Genomic DNA, 21,066 nt, shown 5'->3' on the forward strand with positions numbered 1-21,066 from the left:
CACTAATTTAATCACTTAAACAATATAGATCATTAATAATTTGATAGAGTGGATCACGTGATCGCGTTTCAATTGCCCCGATATATGGACAATCCCCACCGAGTATAGTGCCCTAAACTAGCAAGAATTAGTACGTATTGACTATTAGCGACATTTAGTGGAGAATAACTTGTGACTCTGATCCATCTGTAACACCAGTGTCACGACACTATCAAAGCTCCACTAATTTAGCAACTTTTATATGCCTATCAGGCACCTTTAAGTAGACAATCCAGTACACAACATCAGTATCCACCATTAATTTCACTAGTCTTTTATATACATACATCACCCCCACGGAACCTGAACTCAACGACCAATCAACTACCATCACCAACTCCACAATCAATCCCACTATCACTAACAATCCCACTACCATGACATCTCCAGAACCATCCCCACCTGAAGTTGCTGCGACAGCCGTAGCACCTCCACTATCAGAACCAAAACTGGACCCAAAACTGGATCCAAAACTAGACCCCAAACCAGAAGTACAAGCCCCTAAATTCAATATAAATGATATAAAAGTAACTCATATCACTTCCTTAGACTGCCGAATACTTCAGTATCAATATGCCATCACCAAATTAGAAATATACATACGAAGTGTTCGAGAGATGAGTATAAAGATAACGGGGAAAACACCAACAACCATGACATCACCAGAAGATGGGAAATCTCAGGATTCGTTACTTTCTCAAGATAATGCATCAATTGAATCAACTACAAGTACAAATACAAGTACAAATACAAGTACAAGTACAAGTACCAATATCAAGCCAGAACTTAAATTTGAAACTTTACCTCTTGTTCAATATCTTGTATTATTAGCTGGTAGTATGTTTTCTATAAGTGATACATCATTTAATGCTAAATTAGAATTATTATCTAATTTTAAATTATTTAAATCAACTCCAATTAATATTCCTATAACTACTACACATATTCCTTATGATCACCCTGATACTCAAGTAACAGCATTAAATGAATTACCTACTATATCTCTTGCATTAAAGTGTTTAAAATCTTTAGAAATACTATGTGGTCATTGTTTACAAGGTTATAGAAAAAGACTTGCCCAAGCAAAGATTGAACAACAAAAGATATATAATACTGATCGAACTAATTATTATTGGGCACTTGAACAAATTATTAAAAAGGATATCTTTAATGAAAATTTAGATATAGATCTTTCATTAAATGATATTAGTTTTGATTTACCTAAGGATTCTAATTTATTAGATAATGGAGATTTTGTTGAAGGTAGTCTTGTGGATATGGATATTAAGATGCTTTTCTTAATAAATCTTAAATTAAGAGCCACATTAAATGATAAATTAAAACCTTTAATAATGAAATATAAGACAATTAAACATACTCCTAATAAGACAGTGGATAAATTTGCCTTACATAAAGTATTTTTATTAACAATTCGATTAAATGAATTATATACAATATTCAGAAAAGTTGGTAGAAAAATTTATTTATCAAATATAGATCATCTTAGTGATTCTAAATTTTTATTACAATTAAAAAATTCAAATTATTTCCGAACTAATTATTTAACCAATCTTAATGATATGTTAAATTCTATGAAAAAGAATGGAACTTTAATTGCTAATCTTACTAGATTAGTTCGACAAGATTCACAATTTGAAGTTAATATAAAGAATGTTAATGATTTAATAAATTTTGTTAATCAAGGATACTTTATGTTAGAAGGTTCAATAGATAAAGCTATATTATTTGGTAGAGAATGGATAACAGCTGAATTACGATTTAGAAAAGCATATCAATTACCTAAAAAGAATCTTTTTGATATCTATCAAACCTTTAAAGAAGAAGTAACACCACAAATCAATATAATACCATCTACTTCAATCATGCTGAAAACTACATCAAATTCAAGTTCTCAAAAAATGAATGGAAGTTCTTCTGATTTAGAAGCATTCCCTACTGTAAAATCTATAGATAAGAATCTCAAGAAATTGGAAATTAATGAAAAACCAACAACTAGAACTTCTCGTTCTTCATCTATTTCAAGTATAGGTAGTAATAATAGTATTAATTCCAAACCTTTATTAAGAAAGAATTCACTTACTTCACCTAATAGAAATTCTTTACTTATATCTCCTGTCAATGCCAATACTTCATCTCCCACCAATTCATCTAAAATATCTCCCTTAAGACCAAGATCAAATTCCCAATTATTTTTAAATCATAATTCTTCATTAACCAATATTGAAACTAGTGCTGATACTAATAGTAATAATACTTTAAGTCCAGTAATAGGTCGAAGAAGATCTAATTCTCAACCTATAAGAAGTGCTTCTCTGCTTATGGATGAAAAGATTGCTACTTCAGGAGCAGCTGTAGCATTGACTGCTAATAATTCTTTACGATCACCCAGTGGAAGTATTAATAGAAAACAAGCTCCATCACCCATTGGAGCTTCAAAGAGTATGGCATCACCAACGCCTACTAATAAAAATAAAAAATTGGTAGTAGTAGAAGAAGAAGAAGATTCTTCACCTTCTAAAGTAATACCCAAATTAACAGCCACTCAAAGATATCAACAACATCTTCGTCAAGCTGCTAAATCAGGTTCATTAATGACTCAACAACGAGAAGTCTTAACTTCCGTAACCTTTGATCCTAATACACCATCAGCAACACCTTTAAGGAAATACATTGAAGTCCCCACAAGAGATTCAGTATCAATATCTCCTGAACCTTTACCTATGGTAACCAGTCCAGTGCCTACTACTACTTCCATATCCTCCGATATAGCTGCACCCAAACCTCGTAGAACTCGAGATCAAGTGACTAAAATTAATACTCAAAGGAATAGTATGACACCACAATTGGATGAATCTGAAACTCCCTCATTAACTAAGTCTCCTTCATCATCTGAATTATCTTCCAGTAATAATAGTAGTAGTAACTCCACTATTAAAAAGGTTAGATTTACAGGAGTTCCAGAATATTCAGCAGAAGAAGATGCACCTACAAGTTATTCACATACAATTCTCAAGAACTTTGCTATGTTCCGGAATCCCATAAGAGTTACAGCCAAGCCATCAACATTTAAGAAGAAGGATCAACTTCTTAAAAAGGAAGAGAGTATTTCATTTAAAAAACAAGTACATCAACCTCTTGATGATGAAGTACCCACTGAACATCCAGCCCAAATTGCTGCAGCTCGAAGTAATGGCTTATCCAAGATTAGAAATGGGATTTAATATAAATTTAAATAATATTTAAGTAGTTTTTAATTAGTTTTAAGTAAAGTATCGTTAGGGGTATATAGTTGGGGGGTGTCTTGTCTGCAGTGCCTGTCCTGCACATTTATTTCCCCATTAGGCAATAATTTTTTTCAAAGCTCATCTTGAAAATTATCAACTTTGTAGACTACGGTTGAATTACCAGTAGGTATAATTATAGACAATGTCTACCGATGTTAAGAAGAGAAGTCTCGGTAGTGAGTTACTCGCTAGTTCCGGAAAAAGACGAAGATCGGTGCTTCCACCTCAATCTACCAATAAGGTTAATGAAGATGGTATAGCTCAATGCTTTCATAAAGTTTCTACTTCATTATATGTATCATTAGCACCTATTCATCTTAATGATCCTATCAATGGAATTAAGGCTCAACATTTAGACCCATTGGTCATGACATATTTTCCTAAGGCTAAAGGAGTAGTTTTAGCATACTCTAATATTAAATTATCACTGGACAATGTTTCTCAAGATAGTCATGATAAAACTATATCTGTAGCTAAAATTGAAGGATCTTCACCATTCACATTCTTATGGATTACAGTAGATTTCTTAGTATGGAGACCTCAAGTTGGAGATGTTGTAGAAGGATACATCTATATGCAAACAGCTTCACATTTAGGGTTATTGATTCATGACACTTTTAATGCATCTATAAAGAAATATAATATTCCTAGTGGTTGGCAATTTGTACCTAACCAAGCAGATGAAATCACAGATGATACTGCTACTAAATTCAAGTCATTTGGATACTGGATGGATGAAAATGAAGTCAAAGTAGAAGGTAAAATTAAGTTCACCATTAAATCCATTCATACTACTGGTAAAGTTGTCTCAGTTGAAGGAACTTTAATAACGCCTGGTTCTGAAAGAGAAGCTCAACCTGTATTAAGAGAAAGACGTTCTTCTACATCTACTGCTCCAGCAACTCCTGGTAAGCATAAACGATTCGATGAAGTAGATGAAGTCGTACTTGAGATTCCAGAACCAAAGGATGAGGACGATTTACCAACATATGCCAAGGAGGAAAGCGATTCTGATGAGGCTGACGAGGATAATGTCGTAGTGAACAAAGAAGAGTCCGATTCGGAAGATTCAAGCTGAATCACTGTATACTATATATATAAGAAATCAATAAATAAAATTCTTTTATTAACTATGTACAAATTAAATTATTAGTCTATCTATTTGGTTTATCGTCATTAATCATTCGCCAGATTACATCCTTTTCCTTAACGGAAGGATCGTATCTACTATTTCTCGAGCCATAAATTAATCGGTAGTACCATTTATCCTTATAAAATGTTCCTACTGGACTCGAGCTATGATGGAATTTATAGTTATTCTTAGCCATCTTTCGAGAATCATGAGTTCCCATCATGGTTAATCTTTGAACTCTATGAAGTTTCTTAAAGTTTATATAGGTAAAAATGAGTCCTTGAATTACCGACACTACTACCACAGCTCCAAATCCTAAATTGGATTCTTCAATGTAATTCTTTAAATTCATACCATAGAATGCCGGTAATAAAGTTGCTACAGTAAATCCTAATGTAAAAATGGTTATCTTTAATTCAAATAACATAAGTGAATTTCTATTAGCATCAAGCATGATATTAACAATATCTTCTGTGACTTTAATATCGTTAACTAATGATCCAGCCTGTTGAACAAACTCGTCACATTGCTTGTAGTAAGCTTCAAGAATCATTTCTAAATCTTCGTAATCTTCGACTTTAGGGTCAAATTTCTTGGGATCCGTTAAGTACATTCCAGCAAGATCTTCATCATTATCAAGAAGTTCTTCTAAAACATCTCTAATCAAGACAGTCTTTTGATAATAACTTGATATCTGTTTCAGTCGAATCAATAGTTCCTGTAATTTCTCTCGATTCACTTGATCTTCAAGTTCTGCTAAGATTTGACCACATGAACTTAAATGAGCTTTTAATTCAGCTTCAAGATAACTCATAACATTAATAAGAATTGATTCAAGAGCCCTGAATTCATAACATACATTTCCAGCCGGTAACTTTAATTTCATTTCTAAATCATACATGAATATTCCTAATCGCTTGGCTACTAAAGGGTTAGAAGTATCGAATATCATAATGGTATCCTTCTTGATGATAGCCTTTATATGAGCCAAATTGACTAATATGGTATTTGAAGATCTTACCATAATGGTAGGTACCACTTCAATAGAGGAAGTATCAATCTTTCTTAAATCTCTGGCGAATAAGTTGTTATCTCGAAGAAACTGAACTCTAGGGTATTTTCTAGATACACCTGTTATATTACCTCGATCATCAAATACTGTACATGATACATATAATTCATTAGGAGCTACTGGTTGGACCATATTATAAATTCCAGGATCCTCATCATGCATATAATTATGATCACTATCAGTGGAACTATTGCTATCGAGACTAGGAGGTAATTTCTTTTTAAGTAGTTTCATAATGTTATTATTTCGTGAACTAGTAGTTGCTTTGAATCGTATTGGACATGGATATGGACATGTGGTTAATGATGGTGTAAGTCTAGGTACGAGACGAGGTAGTTGGCTTGTGCTTAGTCGAGGACTAACATGTCGAGCTATTACACGAGCAAACATGGCAACTTATGATGTGGATGGCACTGGCATGCGCAAACTCTGCCACTAATAATTTAACGATCTCTTCGCTACGCTCTGGTACTTCCTCTAGTGCGCACAGATAAAGCACTGGTTCATTTACAGTAATGTTCTGGTTAATGTACTGCAGTGGCTATCTCATAATTTTTTTTTTTTTAGTTGATGGATGCTCGCTAACTGAGGCATTGATACCTGACACAGCAACTTACTGGTAACGTAATCATAGAGCAATTTACTACCAGTAATAATTGGTGATACTGCTACACATAACTGATACTCACACTACTCATTAGTCATACAATTAGTGAGTGATACTTTTAATTTTACTCATACTTATACTCATACTAAGACAATGGATCGTCCTATCTTAGGCAGGGAAAGACTCCCTTCGCGACTTGATATCTTATCTAATGGATTGAAACTTGATGTTAGAGCTCATCAGAGAACTTACGAAGGTGCTTATACTCGTTCAGCTATAGGATGTTTATCATTTTCCATCTTAATTATTAAATTATTTTCCAAAGAATTTCTCCCTGTTGGTACCATATATACAGTGTATGGATCACTATTATACTTTATAGGAGTTCATAAAGCTGCCGGAGTAGATACTTATTATAACCCTCATAAAGATATGGAAATTTTTAAAACTAGTGGTGATACCATTGTACTTTTAACAATTATTAGTTTATCAGCTTATATAGCTGTACTAGTATTAATACTACGAATGTGAACCAGCTGGTCTGGATCATAAGTCGTTTTATATATTCTCTTCATTACATTACATGCTATAGCTATTTATATATATATTTACAAGTTTTTTTTGTAGTCAGTCCCTTAATTTCTCTCATGTCATGCTAATGCTCCTAATCCAAATACAATTAGTTGAAGAAGTAATTGCATTGACCAGAATCCCACTTTCCTCATTCGAAGCATTCGAGCTTCTTCATCTGCCACATAGTCCACAAAATTATCGTATACCTCCTCAGATAAATCATCCATTAGTAATGAATCATATACTGTCCATGATCCACTAAAATCTTGAATGTTTTTCACTACTCGATTCTTTATTTCAATCAATGTATTTTTGGAATTAATGTATCCTACAATAGGTCTAATCAAGGCATAATTAATATAACTTAATTCGGGAGTTTGGAATGGTACTGATGCTCGAACATTATTTAATCTGATAGTTAAATCAAGTACGAAATATTTGCTAATATCTTTATAGTCATTACTCGTTAATCTCATATGTTGATCAGGATGTTTTGGTGGTTTAGTTACTTGAGGATTTTTATAACGATTAGCTTCCTTTTTAATAGAATCTGCTATAATATTCACTATTTCTCCCATATTATAATCAGAATCTATTTGAGGAAACATGGCATCACCAATCATATCAACTCGACCACTAGTGATCCAGCCAAATGGACCTTCTAATCCCTTATTTAAATGATCGATATTTAAATTATCTACTCTAAGTCTAGTGACTCGTTTCCAATTCTTACTGATATCTGAAGGATCATCAAAATCATTTAATCTCTGCTTCTTATGAATAGTAAATAATGAATTATCATAAGATCCACTCATAATATTAGCATTTAAGAAATCATAAAATAACCAATGTTTCCTTAATTTAGGTAATTCACAACTATATATTGCCACATCAAAGGGTCGGAAACCATTGGGTTGCTTCAAATTAAATAGTACATCTTCCATTTTGAATGATTCAAATTCAAAATCTCCTGGTTGATAAATATTCTTATAATTAGTGGCATCATCATCAGGATCCCAATGTACATGAGTTCGATCTACCACTCCTCTCATTCCTTTTATTTCCATAGTTTCTACAATTCCTGTTCCATTAACCCATTTATTAAACGATAATGTCACATTAACTTCTTCCATAGTTAAATCATATTGAGTATAATTACCATCATCTTCAAATTCTTCTTCGGAAGTCAAACTAGCAGCATATGCTTCAGCCTGTGATTCCTTAATAAATTTCTTTTTAGATCGAGGTCTTTTACTTACAAAACATTTTTTAAAACTAATCTTTCCATCAGACCAACCTGGTACAATAGCATGTTCGAAAGTAACGGTTAAATTTGAATTTTTAGTTATGAATTCTCCTAATTTTCTAGCCACAAATTCTTGAGCAAATACAGTATTAGCTGTAAAAATTATTATTGATACAAAAGTTGTTGTACCAAGAACAATAAGTAAAGCATTACCAACTACAAGCCATGAAAATACTGCCGAATAATCATCAGTATTAAAAGGTCGATTGGACTTCTTCAACAACCATTTGAATCGGATCCGTAATCTTGAGAACATATTGGTGGCTTTTGAAAGTAATTGCTCTCGATTCCGCCTATTTATTTGGGCTATATCATATATGGGTTCTTTGAGATGGTCCTGGTCTTTAATGTCCGGCACATCATCTTTATGGTTATCGTTATGGTTGTTATTATTCCGTGGCACACTGCTGTAATACCTTAAGTTTTGTGTTAATGTTAATGAATGTCTATGCCCAACAGGCCGTATAGACCCATATGATGTACCTATACGTAATGGAGAGAGCCACTTATATCGATTCATCATCATACTTCTCATCATGACCTTGCCAATAGCCGCGGCATGCGGCTTGGCAAGCAATCGAAATGAGATCATATTTCGAAGCACTAGCACACTTTCAACCAGTGATTGAATTGGTTAGTCACCACTATATTTTTCGCCTTGTAACTAATCTGGATAAGTGTTGGTTACTTGCTAGTTAGTTTTGGTAGTTAAGTAAAAGTCTTCCCTTTCCGGCTATTAGAGTTGTGTGCCTGCATACAATTAATTTTTTTTTTGTGGTTTTGGTTTTAGAGTTTGTGGTTGCGATGGAGCTACCATGTTTAATACATCGTATAAGTTACTGGAATAGGTAATTTGATTGATCTGTAGGAATTGACTCAAAATGATTTGGGGTATAAATTCAGTAATTAGACAATAGTGTTACTACTCAATTGTACGTGTAGTATAAACAATACTAACTGAATGGATGAGGACTGCGACAATTACACAGTATTGATGCAGGAACACGTTGTCAGTGTTGTGCTACTACTACTACTACGACAAGCCATTCTCTATCTTTGAAATATCCTATCTTACATCTCATATTACTCAGAGTCATACTACTATAGTGTTTATAGAAGTGAATATTAAAGTAACATATCTTCATGTGAGTCATGTTCACCACCCTCGTAAATCCACAAGAGTCATTTTCAGATCTTGAGCTCATCGATCTCATCGATGACAAACTCGACGAACTCACAAGCTCAACTTCAATAAGCATTAAGCATACATTGCTTACTAACTTGACGCAATGTTCATAGAGGCAATATGATTGGATTATTGTAGTTTAATACAAAGCCTTGTCAGTAACGATTAGTCACCATGACTCCAACAGGCGGGTTTCCGTGCGGCTCTCTACACAACTCAACTCAAATCAACTCAACGCTTACGTTATCTTTCGCAATCCGTAAACTGACTATATATTCTGGAGATACGACACATAAATTGAAAAAAAATTGTAATTGAAAAATATCTAAAGTTAAGAACATTTAGGTAGTGTAGTAGTGTATAATGAGTGGTCAACCTATTGTACCTTTCGGTAAACAATTCCGAGAAAAATATTTCAAAGAGTTAGGCAAGGATATCACTCCCGTAAATCACGGATCGTATGGTCAATCACCATCTGTCATTTTAGATAAATACTTTGAACAACTGAAAAGACAATATCATTATCCTGATGAATTCTTTGTACATAAAATATATGATGATTACAAGAATGCTTCTAAATTAGTAGGGGATTTTTTGAAATGTGATTGGCATAATGTTGTATTTGTAGAAAATGCTACTACAGCAGTTAATATTATATTAAGAAGTTATCCATTTTCCAAAGGAGATAAAATTGTTATACCTACTACTGTTTATGGTGCATGTGGTAATACTATTAAATTCTTGGAACAAAGATATGGTATTGTCCCTATTCTCGTTCAATTGAAATATCCATTAGAAGATGAGGAAATTATTGAAAAGTTTGATAAAGTTTTTAAACAAGAATCTCCTAAATTATGCTTATTTGATACGGTTATCTCCATGCCAGGTCTTAGATTCCCATTTGAAAAATTGGTAGAATTATGTCGTAAATATGATGTTTTATCATTAATTGATGGAGCTCATAGTATAGGATTACTTCCTGATTTGGATTTAGGAACTTTAAAGCCAGATTTTTATACATCTAATTTACATAAATGGTTATATGTACCAACAGGTTGTGCTGTATTATATGTTGATCCTAAACACTGGCATAAGATTCATACAATGCCAGTTTCTCATTCATATCTTGATGATAGTGTAACTTTAGATGAAGAAGAGGAGAAAACAAGATTAATTGATAGATTTTCATTTTATGGAACCAAGACTTATTCGAGCATAAATGTTATAGGTGATGCAATTCAATTTAGAAAAGATATTTGTGGTGGAGAACAAGCTATCAATGATTATTGTTATTCATTAGCTAAGAATGCAGGACAATTATTAGCTAAAAAATGGGGTACCAGTATCTTAGACAATTCCAAGGGACTGTTATCGAGTGCAATGGTAACTATTGAAGTACCCGTTGAAAAATTTGGAATTAGTATAAAATTTATTCAACAAGACTTTGGAGCCTTTATTAATTTAGTATACAATAAGATGTTCAATGAATACAAGACATATATTCCAATACTGGTTCATAATGGGAAATTATACGCTAGAATTTCAGCTCAAATTTATAACGAACTTCTGGATTATGAATATGCTTCTTCATCCCTTACTGAAGTACTTGAGGGTTTATCCGACAATAAGGAATGTCAAACTTTATTAGCGGCATTTTCTAAATTATAGATTTCCAGACTATCTTAGAATTTTTTTTTATCTACCTATACTATATACTAATTGCTAATTGCTAATTGCTAATTGCTAATTGCTAATTGCTAATTGCTAATTGCTAATTGCTAATTGCTAATTGCTAATTGCTAATTGCTAATTGCTAATTGCTGATTGCTAATTGCTAATTGCTAATTGCTAATTGCAAATTGCTAATTGCAAATAAATAAATAAATATATGTTTAAATTTGTATTAAGATTACGACAAGTAGAAATAAAATTATTGTTAGTTATAGTAATATCAAGTGCAATAAACAGAATTGTTTTTGGAATATATAAGGCAACGATAAAACTTTTTATGATAAAAATTGTATAGGAAAAGAGCTATAATTCATAAAGCAATCAAGTCTTTATATCATTTTCCACAAAATCAGCAAATGGAACGATATCTTTGTATAAAATAAGCAAAACATCAAAAACTAAAGCTAAAGCTAAACGTAAGAAGTGAAATATAAAACAATTGTAACCGATATATATATGGTTAATATCGAAAGAAAAGGTTGATTATGATCTATTCAATGCAAGATGTAATGAGTAATTAAGGCTTTTAATTAGATGTAGTATTAAAATCCACATTGGTTTGGATATTCTCTGGCAGTGAGAGGAGATGGGAAGAGACCATTGGTCCATAAAGCAGAGAAATCCCATTCTGGAGCACTTTCAGTCTTCCAGTTCCAGAAAACCCAACCACCAGTTTGTTCAAAGGCATCTAATTGAGCTTCAACATATTGTCTTACAGCAACATTATACCAGGATGGCCAGGTACTTATTTGAAGGAATGGAGTACAGTCTCCAATGTATGGAGATTCATATGTACCATCATATCTGGCACCTCTACCTACACCATTTAACCATGGTGCACAATCAGTCAAGGCAGCTGAGAATTCACCAGCAACAGTCCAATGATATTCAGCCTTTTGACCCCAACCCCAGTTACAAGCAGTAGAGATATGACCAGCAACATCCAATTGTAATTGACCAACATCAAACACTTGGTAAAAGTGATGGTCTACAACAACATTCCAGTAATCACCATTGGCAACAGTCATGAAATTATCCCAGAAACCTAAAGGTTGGAAAGCATCATGAATAATAACTGGAGTGACAGAACCAGTTTGTCTCAATTGGTTATAACCATTAATGTAGAATTGTTCAATTTCTCCCATATTTAAAGATGGTCCTAAAGGTTCATTAACTAATTCAATACCAATGACAGTATCAGACCAGTTACCATTACCATACTTTTGAGAAATGGTTTCCAAAACATTTAAAGTAACTTGAACATTATCACCAGTTTGCCAATCAAGAACATCTCTTAAACCGGAATTATCAAACCCATTTTGAGAACCTGGAGCACCGTGCAAGTCAATCCAGGCCTTAATACCATATTGAGCAGCCCAACCTAAAGCTCTATCTAAGTAAGGAATTTGACCTTGAACATATGGATCACCTTCTAATAATTGGAAAGCCCAATAACCGATAGGAATACGAACAAAGTTCAATCCCAAATTGGCCATATTAGCAAAATCAGCTTCAGTATACCAGTTGGCCCAATGACCTTGTAAACGTTGAGAAGCCAAATCTTGACCCAAATATTGAGTATAATGATATTCATCTACAGGAATTCCAGTGGAGGAACCTTCAAATGCATTGAAGAGTGATGGAACAATATAAGCTTCCAACACAAACCAACCACCAAGATTAACCCCTCTAATTTTTTGACTATCATAATCCCATGAAAAATCCTTTTTAGTTAATCTGACGGTATCTGATTCTTCAAAAGTAGGGATACGAGCATCACGTAATGGAGCTGCTTGAACTGTCAGTATAACAGCAAGGGCTGCGTATATATATTTGGAAAATAACATTTAGTATATTAAAATTGAAATCACTTGTTTTGTTAATTATTAAAAAGCAATGACCAATTATTTATAATTTCGACTTGATGCAAAAAAATGTAGGGTGGCCGCGAATGACGGGGTTCTTCTAAATTGCAGCGAGTGGGGAGTATAACCGAAACCGGTAGGCTAAGAAAAAAAATTGGAATAGAATGGCTCTATATGAATTAAGCAGGAACGCTATTCGCTATTTTTTTATATAAATTATAGTTTAGTTAGCAGTGAATAAACAAGCTAATCTAATTATATTTATAATACAAATTTGATCCTCTTAAAATTCAAAACAACTTTAAAATTGAAATTTAAGGAGTTTGAACTAAATATGTTTGGGAACAAAAATGAAGGGCACAAAACCAACAAAAAAACGAGTATGATGATATTGTGACTATCAAACTTTCAACTATCTAGATGACAAAGGAATGTGCAAGCAAGTTTAGTAGACTTTCAGCTTGTTGTTTTATAAGGACTAGGAAAAGAATCAACAAATAAACAAATAAACAAATATATATATATCCTCAAAGAAGACGGGTCGGCAATATTAGTTGATTTAAATATGTGTCAAGCAGTACAGGATTGCACGCGTAAAAATAAATTGGAACACTAGAAAATAATTTTGTGGTGTGCAGGAGCAGACTAAATGTGTAAAACAAGGGGGGTGAGGGTAGTTATCAACGTCAATTAAGGTGAAAACGTACTGAAATTGAAATTGAAATTGTAGATGAATTTCGTTTTGTTTATAGTTTTATAAGGTGAGATCAAGTTTTATATGTACGACTCTATGTAGGTTAATGATGATATGATGCTGGTCTTTCAAATGAAATAAAAACAGTACTATTTTCGGAATAAACTGTCTTGTGTTGATTTTTATATCAAAAGTATTATATACTAATGTAAAATAAATATTATGTTGATATTAATATTAATAATATATTATATTATATTAATGTGTTGTTTGATTAGAATTTCTCAATGATGAAATCAAAATAAACAAGTGTTTGGCAATTTACGATTACCTCTTAAAATCGCTTCTTCTATCGATAGTTATAAAAGAAAAAGTCGTTATATTTTTATACAAAAGCAGAACTACGGAAATATATAATCGTAAAATCGAAGGGGATATATTTGCAATTTTATGCCCTAGAAATATGCATCTCGGGGGTGAAAATACTATGCTGCTGTAACTAAGCACTACTTATGAGCAACTCCATCATGGCTTAACTTTATTAAGAATAGAGACCACCTGTAACAAAACCTAATACTTTATTGTGGGCCTCTATATTTGTGGAAGGGGGTGTCGTACAATTTCTTTTTTTAAACTGTTTTGTACAACTAACAGTGCAAAATGATAGGTTAGATCTAGAGGTAAGGAATATATCGTGGGTAACAGTATAGCGAACTAGCACTTGATATATTTTCTTTAATTGCATCACTTGCTGAGCTCGTCACTTCCTCTTGTTTATTTGTTTATTTATTTATAAATACTAAGAAGAAAGCCCAGCCTTCCCTAAAAACTTTAAATCTCTCTTGACCAATTCAATTTGGTTAGTGATATAAAGGATGTGAAATTCATGCGCAAAGCAAAACATTGTCATTAAGCCCCACTAGTATCCTTATTGCATAGGCTGAATGCAAAGCACCTTCTAATGATCACTAAGATTATTAATGTGCTTATCTTTACGAGAGAGTGGCTTCAAATGGCTTCAAATAGGCTGCTCAATAAGGACGTTATGCCTAATCACTTATCAAAACGAGAGAGAGCTTCTAATAATTATCTATTAATAGACACGAGTCTTGTTTACTTTAACTATTAATTAACTTGAGTGGCTGGCTAACTGCAATTTTTAGAGCATTTCTCACGACACTATTTATAGGAATGTAAACAATGCAACAACAAACAAAAGAAAAATATTTTATATTACAATATATTATGTAATGATAATAACAAAAGAGTGTATACTCAATCGCGACAATTTCTTACTGTTTATGTGAATACTCATCCCTAACTTGTCTATACTGTAATGTAATGTTTGCTCTAATTTGCGCTGTAAATTCCATATCTGGTTCCAGAACAGCTAGGACATGTTCGTTTTCTATTTACCTAGTTATTTTTTTCTGCTGCATTGTTATTTTTTTCTTCTGTGCTGGCAGTTGCCCATCTGGGATTTTGTTATATGTAGTTGAGCCTTACTCTTTCATCATAGCTAGCAAAAGCCTATTTTACACATGCGGCATAGTGAGAGTCAATTGAATAGAACAGTTTTACATATGACCCCACAAAAGGAGTAGTACAAGCAAAAAGCACCCAATCCGTTGACTGAGCAACCTCGTATAACACTTGCATGCACTCATTCAATAATACGTCATAGCCTCTTAACCCTCACGCTAGGTGATTTTGTGGTAATCAATTGCGTAATGCGCGTGTTGGTGGTTGGCATTTAAGGAAATCTTGTCGAGAATTCCTGCCGTTGTATCACCACATTATCGCATTAATTTACACATAACTTTAAATATCGGTGAATTCTTGTTCTGAGCATTATAGCCGAGTACATGTGTTCAATCTCCTAAAACATTTAATTTTCTAATAATATCCTTCCAATTGCACAACGGTTGGCCGAATATATAATTCCATTTATCTCCATGTAGATTTGATTGAAGTTTTACGGTTGAGAGCATTGACTTTGCTTTCGGCTTTGACGCTAGCTTCCGGCTGAAGCTGTCAAAGCTTCATACGTATTTTATTTTTATCTGCCCATAGCAGTATAAATCCCAAAACGGCCATTGGCTTTCCATTTACGTAAATTCTTTTATCATACTCATAATTACATAGCGCTTCTCTTTCATAACGTCGATTAACTTTACGATTGTCTATCGGGATTTCATAGAATCCACAAATAATTCATCTACGATTGAAATTGCAATGATCCGAAATTCATTAGCGTAAAGAACAAAACAATGTGAATTGTTCAAAATTACATCTCGCCTCATGCCATCGCATCTCATCCCCTACTGCAGATTCCAGCTTCCCACAATCTTCTCTGAGATTCACATTCCATTTCTAGACTGAGTATCATGATTTAGTCTTTACTTCACACATCTTGATATGGTCAACTTGGGAGCAATTAGATTGCAACCAATTCACGATTTATGCAAAGATATATACGATGAGAGTCGGTTATAAGAAGCAGCAAAATAAGCACCAATTATTATATTCATAAATTCTTGGCAACATGCCCTGGGTTCATTGCATTCTAGAATTCAGTCTTTCGATTAATTTCAAGGATTGTGGTATAATAGAACTTATTTTAAACAATTATACATTTATTTTTAAGGGATCATCGTTAACCCCTGTTCGTAGGTTCTAAGATCTCTTGATTTTCTTATAAGATCAGCCTCGTGTGGCCAACTCCAGACTTTATTGTATAAGTGGTAGTCTCCAGTTGCACATGGATTTGTACCACCCTAGATTTCGCAGATAAGAGCCATACAAAAGTAAAGATAAAAATAAATTTACATTCAAAAAAAAAATAAGCTCCATAGTATGGAGATGCAATTTCATTGAGGGAAGAGGAATGAAATACTGGAAATTCGAAGCTCATACTAATTCCTCCATTAATTCATGTGTACCTTTCAAAGATAATTATATACTTACCGGTGGTGGGAATGATTTTTCACTCAAATTATTCGATTTGAAAGCCATTGGTAACAATCCAGAAAATTACTCTGGGTTGGAATTCCCTAAGGTTCATTCCAACTCTATTAATGCCATTGATATATCTCTGACATACGATTTTGTGGCTAGTGCCTCGAATAATTCTATTATTATTCAGGATGTTATGAGTCAAACTAAATTATATCAAGTGAAAAATCTTCTGACATCAGCTCTCGACACCAAGATCGATGGGCCTATTCAATCCTCCAGTAACAATGATGAAGTGCTAGATTGTAAAATACTAAATGATAGCCTTATATCCACCTGTGGTGTTAATCATCGCTTGAATTTATTTGATCTCCGACAAAGGAATCAATATTATCCTGTGTACTCGCTCAACCTTGGTGATGATAATTTGAATTGTATTGCTGTCAATGATAATTATCATTTATTATCAGTAGGTAGTTCGAATGGAATATTATTCACAATTGATTTCCGAAACCTGAATCTCATCCAGGATACTCATGATACGGCTATTATCAATATAGCTAAGTATGAAGATGATCATAACTTGATCAGTTTCAATAATGGTACAGTAGAATTATTTGATGGAGTTCATTGCAAGTCTGTAACAAGCTACAATAGAAACAATGGTGATCCATATAACCTTAGCTATAAGCTAAACTCACAGTATATTACATCTACTAATCGGTTTGTCAGTGGTACCGATTATGGAATCATTAATATATTTAAATTTAATGCAAAGACAGGCGAGACACGTATAGAAAGAGAACTTAGTATAGAGACTACAATAACAAGCAAAACCAAAATCAAAACCAATAACGACAAATCAGACACAAATTCTTCCAAAATATTAAGCTACATAAACTATACGGAACTGACCAACCAATTGATTAGCACTAGTGGTAATGGATTTATTCATGTTTGGGATTATGTATTTTAGATAGGTGTGTATATAGAGATTTTTCACCCCAAAAATGATAATGTAAATAGATCGAGCAAGTGATTTTTCAACATCACAACTGTTCCCACTCACAACTATTCATTTTGTATTATATTGCTTGTGGCTATTACTTGAAGTGAAACTGGGTTATAGTATATAACAAATAAATAATATCATCATGTCGGAATCAGAACCCACAAATAGTGTAGTCAACGAAGAACCACACGAACCATCAAACTCATCACAATCAATAAATACACCGGAACCGCAGCTGGAACCATCTCAATTGCGCGTAAATGGTAAACCTAAGACTATAGAAGAACTTGAATCCTATTTTAAACCAACTACAGTGGTATTGGCCAAAGTTAAGGGGTATCCTGCTTGGCCAGCCATGGTATTGGACGAGTCAATATTACCTGCTCATATAATTGCTAAACGTCCAAAGACTGGTAGAGTAACTACAAATGGTACATCTTCATCACCAACAGCATCACCAATTAAAAAGAAGAAATCGGTTGGATTACCAACGAAACTCTTCCCTGTACGTTTTTTCAGTGATGACACGTACATATGGATAAATAGCAATGATATAAAATTATTGACTAAAGATGATATTTCTGCTCATTTCACAAATAGTAATTCCAAAAGAAGAAAGGATAATTTATTAGAACGTGCATATGAGTTAGCTAATGATCCACCTGATATGGAACTATTCGTTCAATATGGATCACGAGCTGCACCCCCCTCTGAAGATGAAATAGTAGAAGAAGAGAATGTTGAAGCAGGGGAAGAGCAAGAAGAACCAGTTAAAGCACCTCCTAAGAAGAAAGCCAAAGTGGTAAAGGCTAAGACTAAGGCTAAGACTAAGGCCACTACAGCAGCTGCTGCTGCTAAAGCAGCAAAAGCTAAAAAGGATGCTGCTGAAGCAGCCAAGAAGAAAGCTGCTGCTGAGAAAAAGTTGGCGTTGGACAAAAAGAAGCAAGAAGAAAAGAAACTCATGTCTGAGTATGACGATGATTGGGGACTTGATGAGATTAATGCTTTTGACCTTAAGAGTGGGAATTATATATTTGAAGATGAGGATGAACAAAAACAGACATTTGGGAAAATAATTCCGTCCGGTCCTAAATTACAACAACATTTTATTAGGAACCAAAATAAATTTGATAAATTAAGTGATAAATTAAGTGAATTATTAATAAATCAAGAGGAGGACGTTAATAGAAAGGGAGAAGAAATTTTAACCTTATTAGATGAATTTCAAGGATTAATTTCTAGTAGTAATTTCCCAAAGACATTAATATTAAAGAGTAAACTCTTCCGAGTATTAATATTAATACTCAGAAAGCCATTAGAACAATTTGGCAATGAACAGATTAAGGAAAAGATTTCCAAAATATTAATTAAACAATTGGATGTTGAAGTTAAGAACAATAGTGAATTTGAAGAAAATGGAGTAGATAGTGAAGCTAATAGTACATTAAATAGTAAGGCTGCATCTCAAGAACCAGAGACTATAAAAGTTGAAAATGGTAAGTAGTTTTATAGTAGGTTAATAGTATTTTAATAGTAGTAGTTGTGGCGATGGTATTAAATGAAAATTAAATAACTAACATTTCTTAATCTACAGAATTACCGTTCTAGTTCACACTCTTAGTAAAGCTTAACTATTGTTGGTACTTTAGGTTATTTGGGCAATTTGCGACCACCTTCCTGATTCAATCGTTTTTGCTAAATTGGGAGTGCAGCAGGATCACCTACCCAATAGGGTAAGTGCAATCCGAATGAATAAATTTTTACCCGATTGGACAATATGTGGAGCGGTGCACGCCCTCGTACATATAAATAAAAAAAATCCCACAAGCTTTAATACTGACAAAGCAAAAATTGGTAGGGGAACACTTTCTTCTTTTGGATTTTTTGTTGATAATTTATTGATTATAAACATAATATATAACTTATTCCCTAATACAAAACATTAGATCATATTGAATAATTAAGTATATCCATATACAAAAGTATGTATTAAAACATTGAATGGATGAGTATATAGTAGAGACTCATTTATAGTATGATTGATTAAAGTATATTGTTGATAGTACTGATATAATTTGTTAGCACCCTTCCTAATGATTGTTTTTTTTTGGGTCACTATCCCTTTCAGGAAACAGGGTATGGGACCTTACCCAATTCAGCTATATCACAAAAAGGCTCAGACTCATGATAGCAAAAAAAATTTACTAAGTTACTGAATCATATCTTTGAAATGAATAGAGATGTCTGGAAGTTATGTATGAAGTTGTTGTGGCTGACGGTATTCAATGGCGCTAATAAATGATTTGAAGAATTTAAGGGGATAATAATTAGTATGAGAATTATTTGTGGAAGGAATAATTATAACTTGACGTGATTCAAGTATTCTAATGAATTGAACAATAGCGGGATAGTATTATCTACAAGCAATAACTTTTATTAATCAATCTGAATTTTACGTATAATTCATATGAATTTGTATATTAACTAACTAATTTTATAGGGATGTCTAGTGTTACAGAACCAAAATTAGAGACTGGTGATGCTCATTATGAGGAAGCCAATGGAGCCGGTAATTCATCTGTTGCTGGAGGAATTGTCGATGATGATGATGATGATGAAGGAGGATCCGGCGGTAAATCCCAAAAGGAAAGAAGAAAAATTGAAATTAAATTCATTCAAGATAAATCAAGACGTCATATTACTTTTTCAAAGAGAAAAGCTGGGATTATGAAAAAGGCTTATGAATTAAGTGTTTTAACTGGTACTCAAGTTTTATTATTAGTTGTTAGTGAAACTGGGTTGGTTTATACTTTTACTACTCCAAAATTACAACCTTTAGTTACTAAAAGTGAAGGTAAAAATTTAATTCAAGCATGTTTGAATGCTCCAGAAGAAGGCTTAGGTGATGATGGAGGTGACCAATCAGATGGTCAATCACAAGAACTGCCAGATCAAAGTCCAGTTCCTCAACAACAACAACCTGGTCAACCTGGTCAACATCCAGGACAAGTTCAACAACGTCCACCTCCACAACAACAAGGTCCACCACCTCCACAACAACAATTACCTCCAGGAGCTCATATGCCTCATCAAGGGCCATATCCTGGACAAGGCCACCCTCAACCTGGTATGCTTCCACCAAATGCATATGGACAAGATTATCAATATTTTGCTAATATTCCAAATAATAATATTCCAAACCAACAACACTATCAATGAGAGATGGGGTCTAACGTTATTTAATTAAATAACAAATCATAATTCTACTTCTTTATTGTTCAATTATTATCATATTTTATTATTTTTGTAATGTTGTTGTTGGTGCTTTCATAGAAGCACAAACATGGCTGGGTTAGTATGATTCTAACATATTTTTCTGATTATTGCCAAAAGCATATGATTGGTATTGGTGATATTTATTATTCTTTGTCCTTTGTCTTTTATGTGAGTTTTTGAATAAGTTTGTTTTGTAAAATGGTTAAATTAATTCTAGCACACTTTTTGAAGTTAACATTATGACAATTTCTGTTTTATTACCATCGCTTTCCAATTCAAGGACTTATTTCTCTTCTTATTCCTTTCCTATCTC

General features: G+C 33.2%; 10 protein-coding genes across 10 annotated transcripts; 7 read left to right on the forward strand and 3 right to left on the reverse strand. All coding sequences in view use genetic code 12, as the record gives it.

The window, feature by feature from the left end:
- Nucleotides 1-37: 37 nt before the first annotated feature.
- Nucleotides 38-3,425, forward strand: RJT21DRAFT_118572 (protein phosphatase regulator). Its single transcript, XM_064881081.1, has one exon. It carries the CDS (start codon nucleotides 417-419, stop codon nucleotides 3,279-3,281), a length of 2,865 nt encoding a protein of 954 aa, XP_064739267.1. The 5' UTR covers nucleotides 38-416; the 3' UTR covers nucleotides 3,282-3,425.
- A 35-nt stretch (nucleotides 3,426-3,460) lies between these two features.
- Nucleotides 3,461-4,475, forward strand: RJT21DRAFT_118573 (DNA-directed RNA polymerase I subunit). The gene has a single exon (XM_064881082.1). The coding sequence runs from the start codon at nucleotides 3,487-3,489 to the stop codon at nucleotides 4,420-4,422; it is 936 nt and encodes a 311-aa protein (XP_064739268.1). The 5' UTR covers nucleotides 3,461-3,486; the 3' UTR covers nucleotides 4,423-4,475.
- On the reverse strand, nucleotides 4,476-6,170 carry MRS2 (Mrs2p). Its single transcript, XM_064879761.1, has one exon. It carries the CDS (start codon nucleotides 5,936-5,938, stop codon nucleotides 4,499-4,501), a length of 1,440 nt encoding a protein of 479 aa, XP_064739269.1. The 5' UTR covers nucleotides 5,939-6,170; the 3' UTR covers nucleotides 4,476-4,498.
- RJT21DRAFT_118575 (uncharacterized protein) lies at nucleotides 6,171-6,693 on the forward strand. Its single transcript, XM_064881083.1, has one exon. The coding sequence runs from the start codon at nucleotides 6,309-6,311 to the stop codon at nucleotides 6,684-6,686; it is 378 nt and encodes a 125-aa protein (XP_064739270.1). The 5' UTR covers nucleotides 6,171-6,308; the 3' UTR covers nucleotides 6,687-6,693.
- A 52-nt stretch (nucleotides 6,694-6,745) lies between these two features.
- On the reverse strand, nucleotides 6,746-8,835 carry RJT21DRAFT_20221 (uncharacterized protein). Its single transcript, XM_064883694.1, has one exon. It carries the CDS (start codon nucleotides 8,624-8,626, stop codon nucleotides 6,806-6,808), a length of 1,821 nt encoding a protein of 606 aa, XP_064739271.1. The 5' UTR covers nucleotides 8,627-8,835; the 3' UTR covers nucleotides 6,746-6,805.
- A 748-nt stretch (nucleotides 8,836-9,583) lies between these two features.
- RJT21DRAFT_1917 (uncharacterized protein) lies at nucleotides 9,584-10,888 on the forward strand (the record flags this gene model as incomplete). Its single annotated transcript, XM_064883648.1, has 1 exon — nucleotides 9,584-10,888. One exon carries the CDS (start codon nucleotides 9,584-9,586, stop codon nucleotides 10,886-10,888), a length of 1,305 nt encoding a protein of 434 aa, XP_064739272.1.
- Nucleotides 10,889-11,493: 605 nt separating this feature from the next.
- XOG1 (glucan 1,3-beta-glucosidase) lies at nucleotides 11,494-12,798 on the reverse strand (the record flags this gene model as incomplete). Its single annotated transcript, XM_064883649.1, has 1 exon — nucleotides 11,494-12,798. The coding sequence occupies one exon, from the start codon at nucleotides 12,796-12,798 to the stop codon at nucleotides 11,494-11,496; it is 1,305 nt and encodes a 434-aa protein (XP_064739273.1).
- Nucleotides 12,799-16,158: 3,360 nt separating this feature from the next.
- On the forward strand, nucleotides 16,159-17,529 carry RJT21DRAFT_118579 (uncharacterized protein). Its single transcript, XM_064881084.1, has one exon. It carries the CDS (start codon nucleotides 16,398-16,400, stop codon nucleotides 17,439-17,441), a length of 1,044 nt encoding a protein of 347 aa, XP_064739274.1. The 5' UTR covers nucleotides 16,159-16,397; the 3' UTR covers nucleotides 17,442-17,529.
- RJT21DRAFT_118580 (uncharacterized protein) lies at nucleotides 17,530-19,055 on the forward strand. The gene has a single exon (XM_064881085.1). It carries the CDS (start codon nucleotides 17,620-17,622, stop codon nucleotides 18,979-18,981), a length of 1,362 nt encoding a protein of 453 aa, XP_064739275.1. The 5' UTR covers nucleotides 17,530-17,619; the 3' UTR covers nucleotides 18,982-19,055.
- Nucleotides 19,056-19,684: 629 nt separating this feature from the next.
- MCM1 (transcription factor) lies at nucleotides 19,685-20,844 on the forward strand. Its single transcript, XM_064883695.1, has one exon. The coding sequence runs from the start codon at nucleotides 19,980-19,982 to the stop codon at nucleotides 20,694-20,696; it is 717 nt and encodes a 238-aa protein (XP_064739276.1). The 5' UTR covers nucleotides 19,685-19,979; the 3' UTR covers nucleotides 20,697-20,844.
- The last annotated feature ends 222 nt before the right edge of the window (nucleotides 20,845-21,066 follow it).

Source organism: Scheffersomyces amazonensis (assembly GCF_036850825.1).
Source record: "Scheffersomyces amazonensis strain UFMG-HMD-26.3 chromosome Unknown RJT21scaffold_2, whole genome shotgun sequence".
In the NCBI taxonomy this organism is placed as follows: Eukaryota; Fungi; Ascomycota; class Pichiomycetes; order Serinales; family Debaryomycetaceae; genus Scheffersomyces; species Scheffersomyces amazonensis.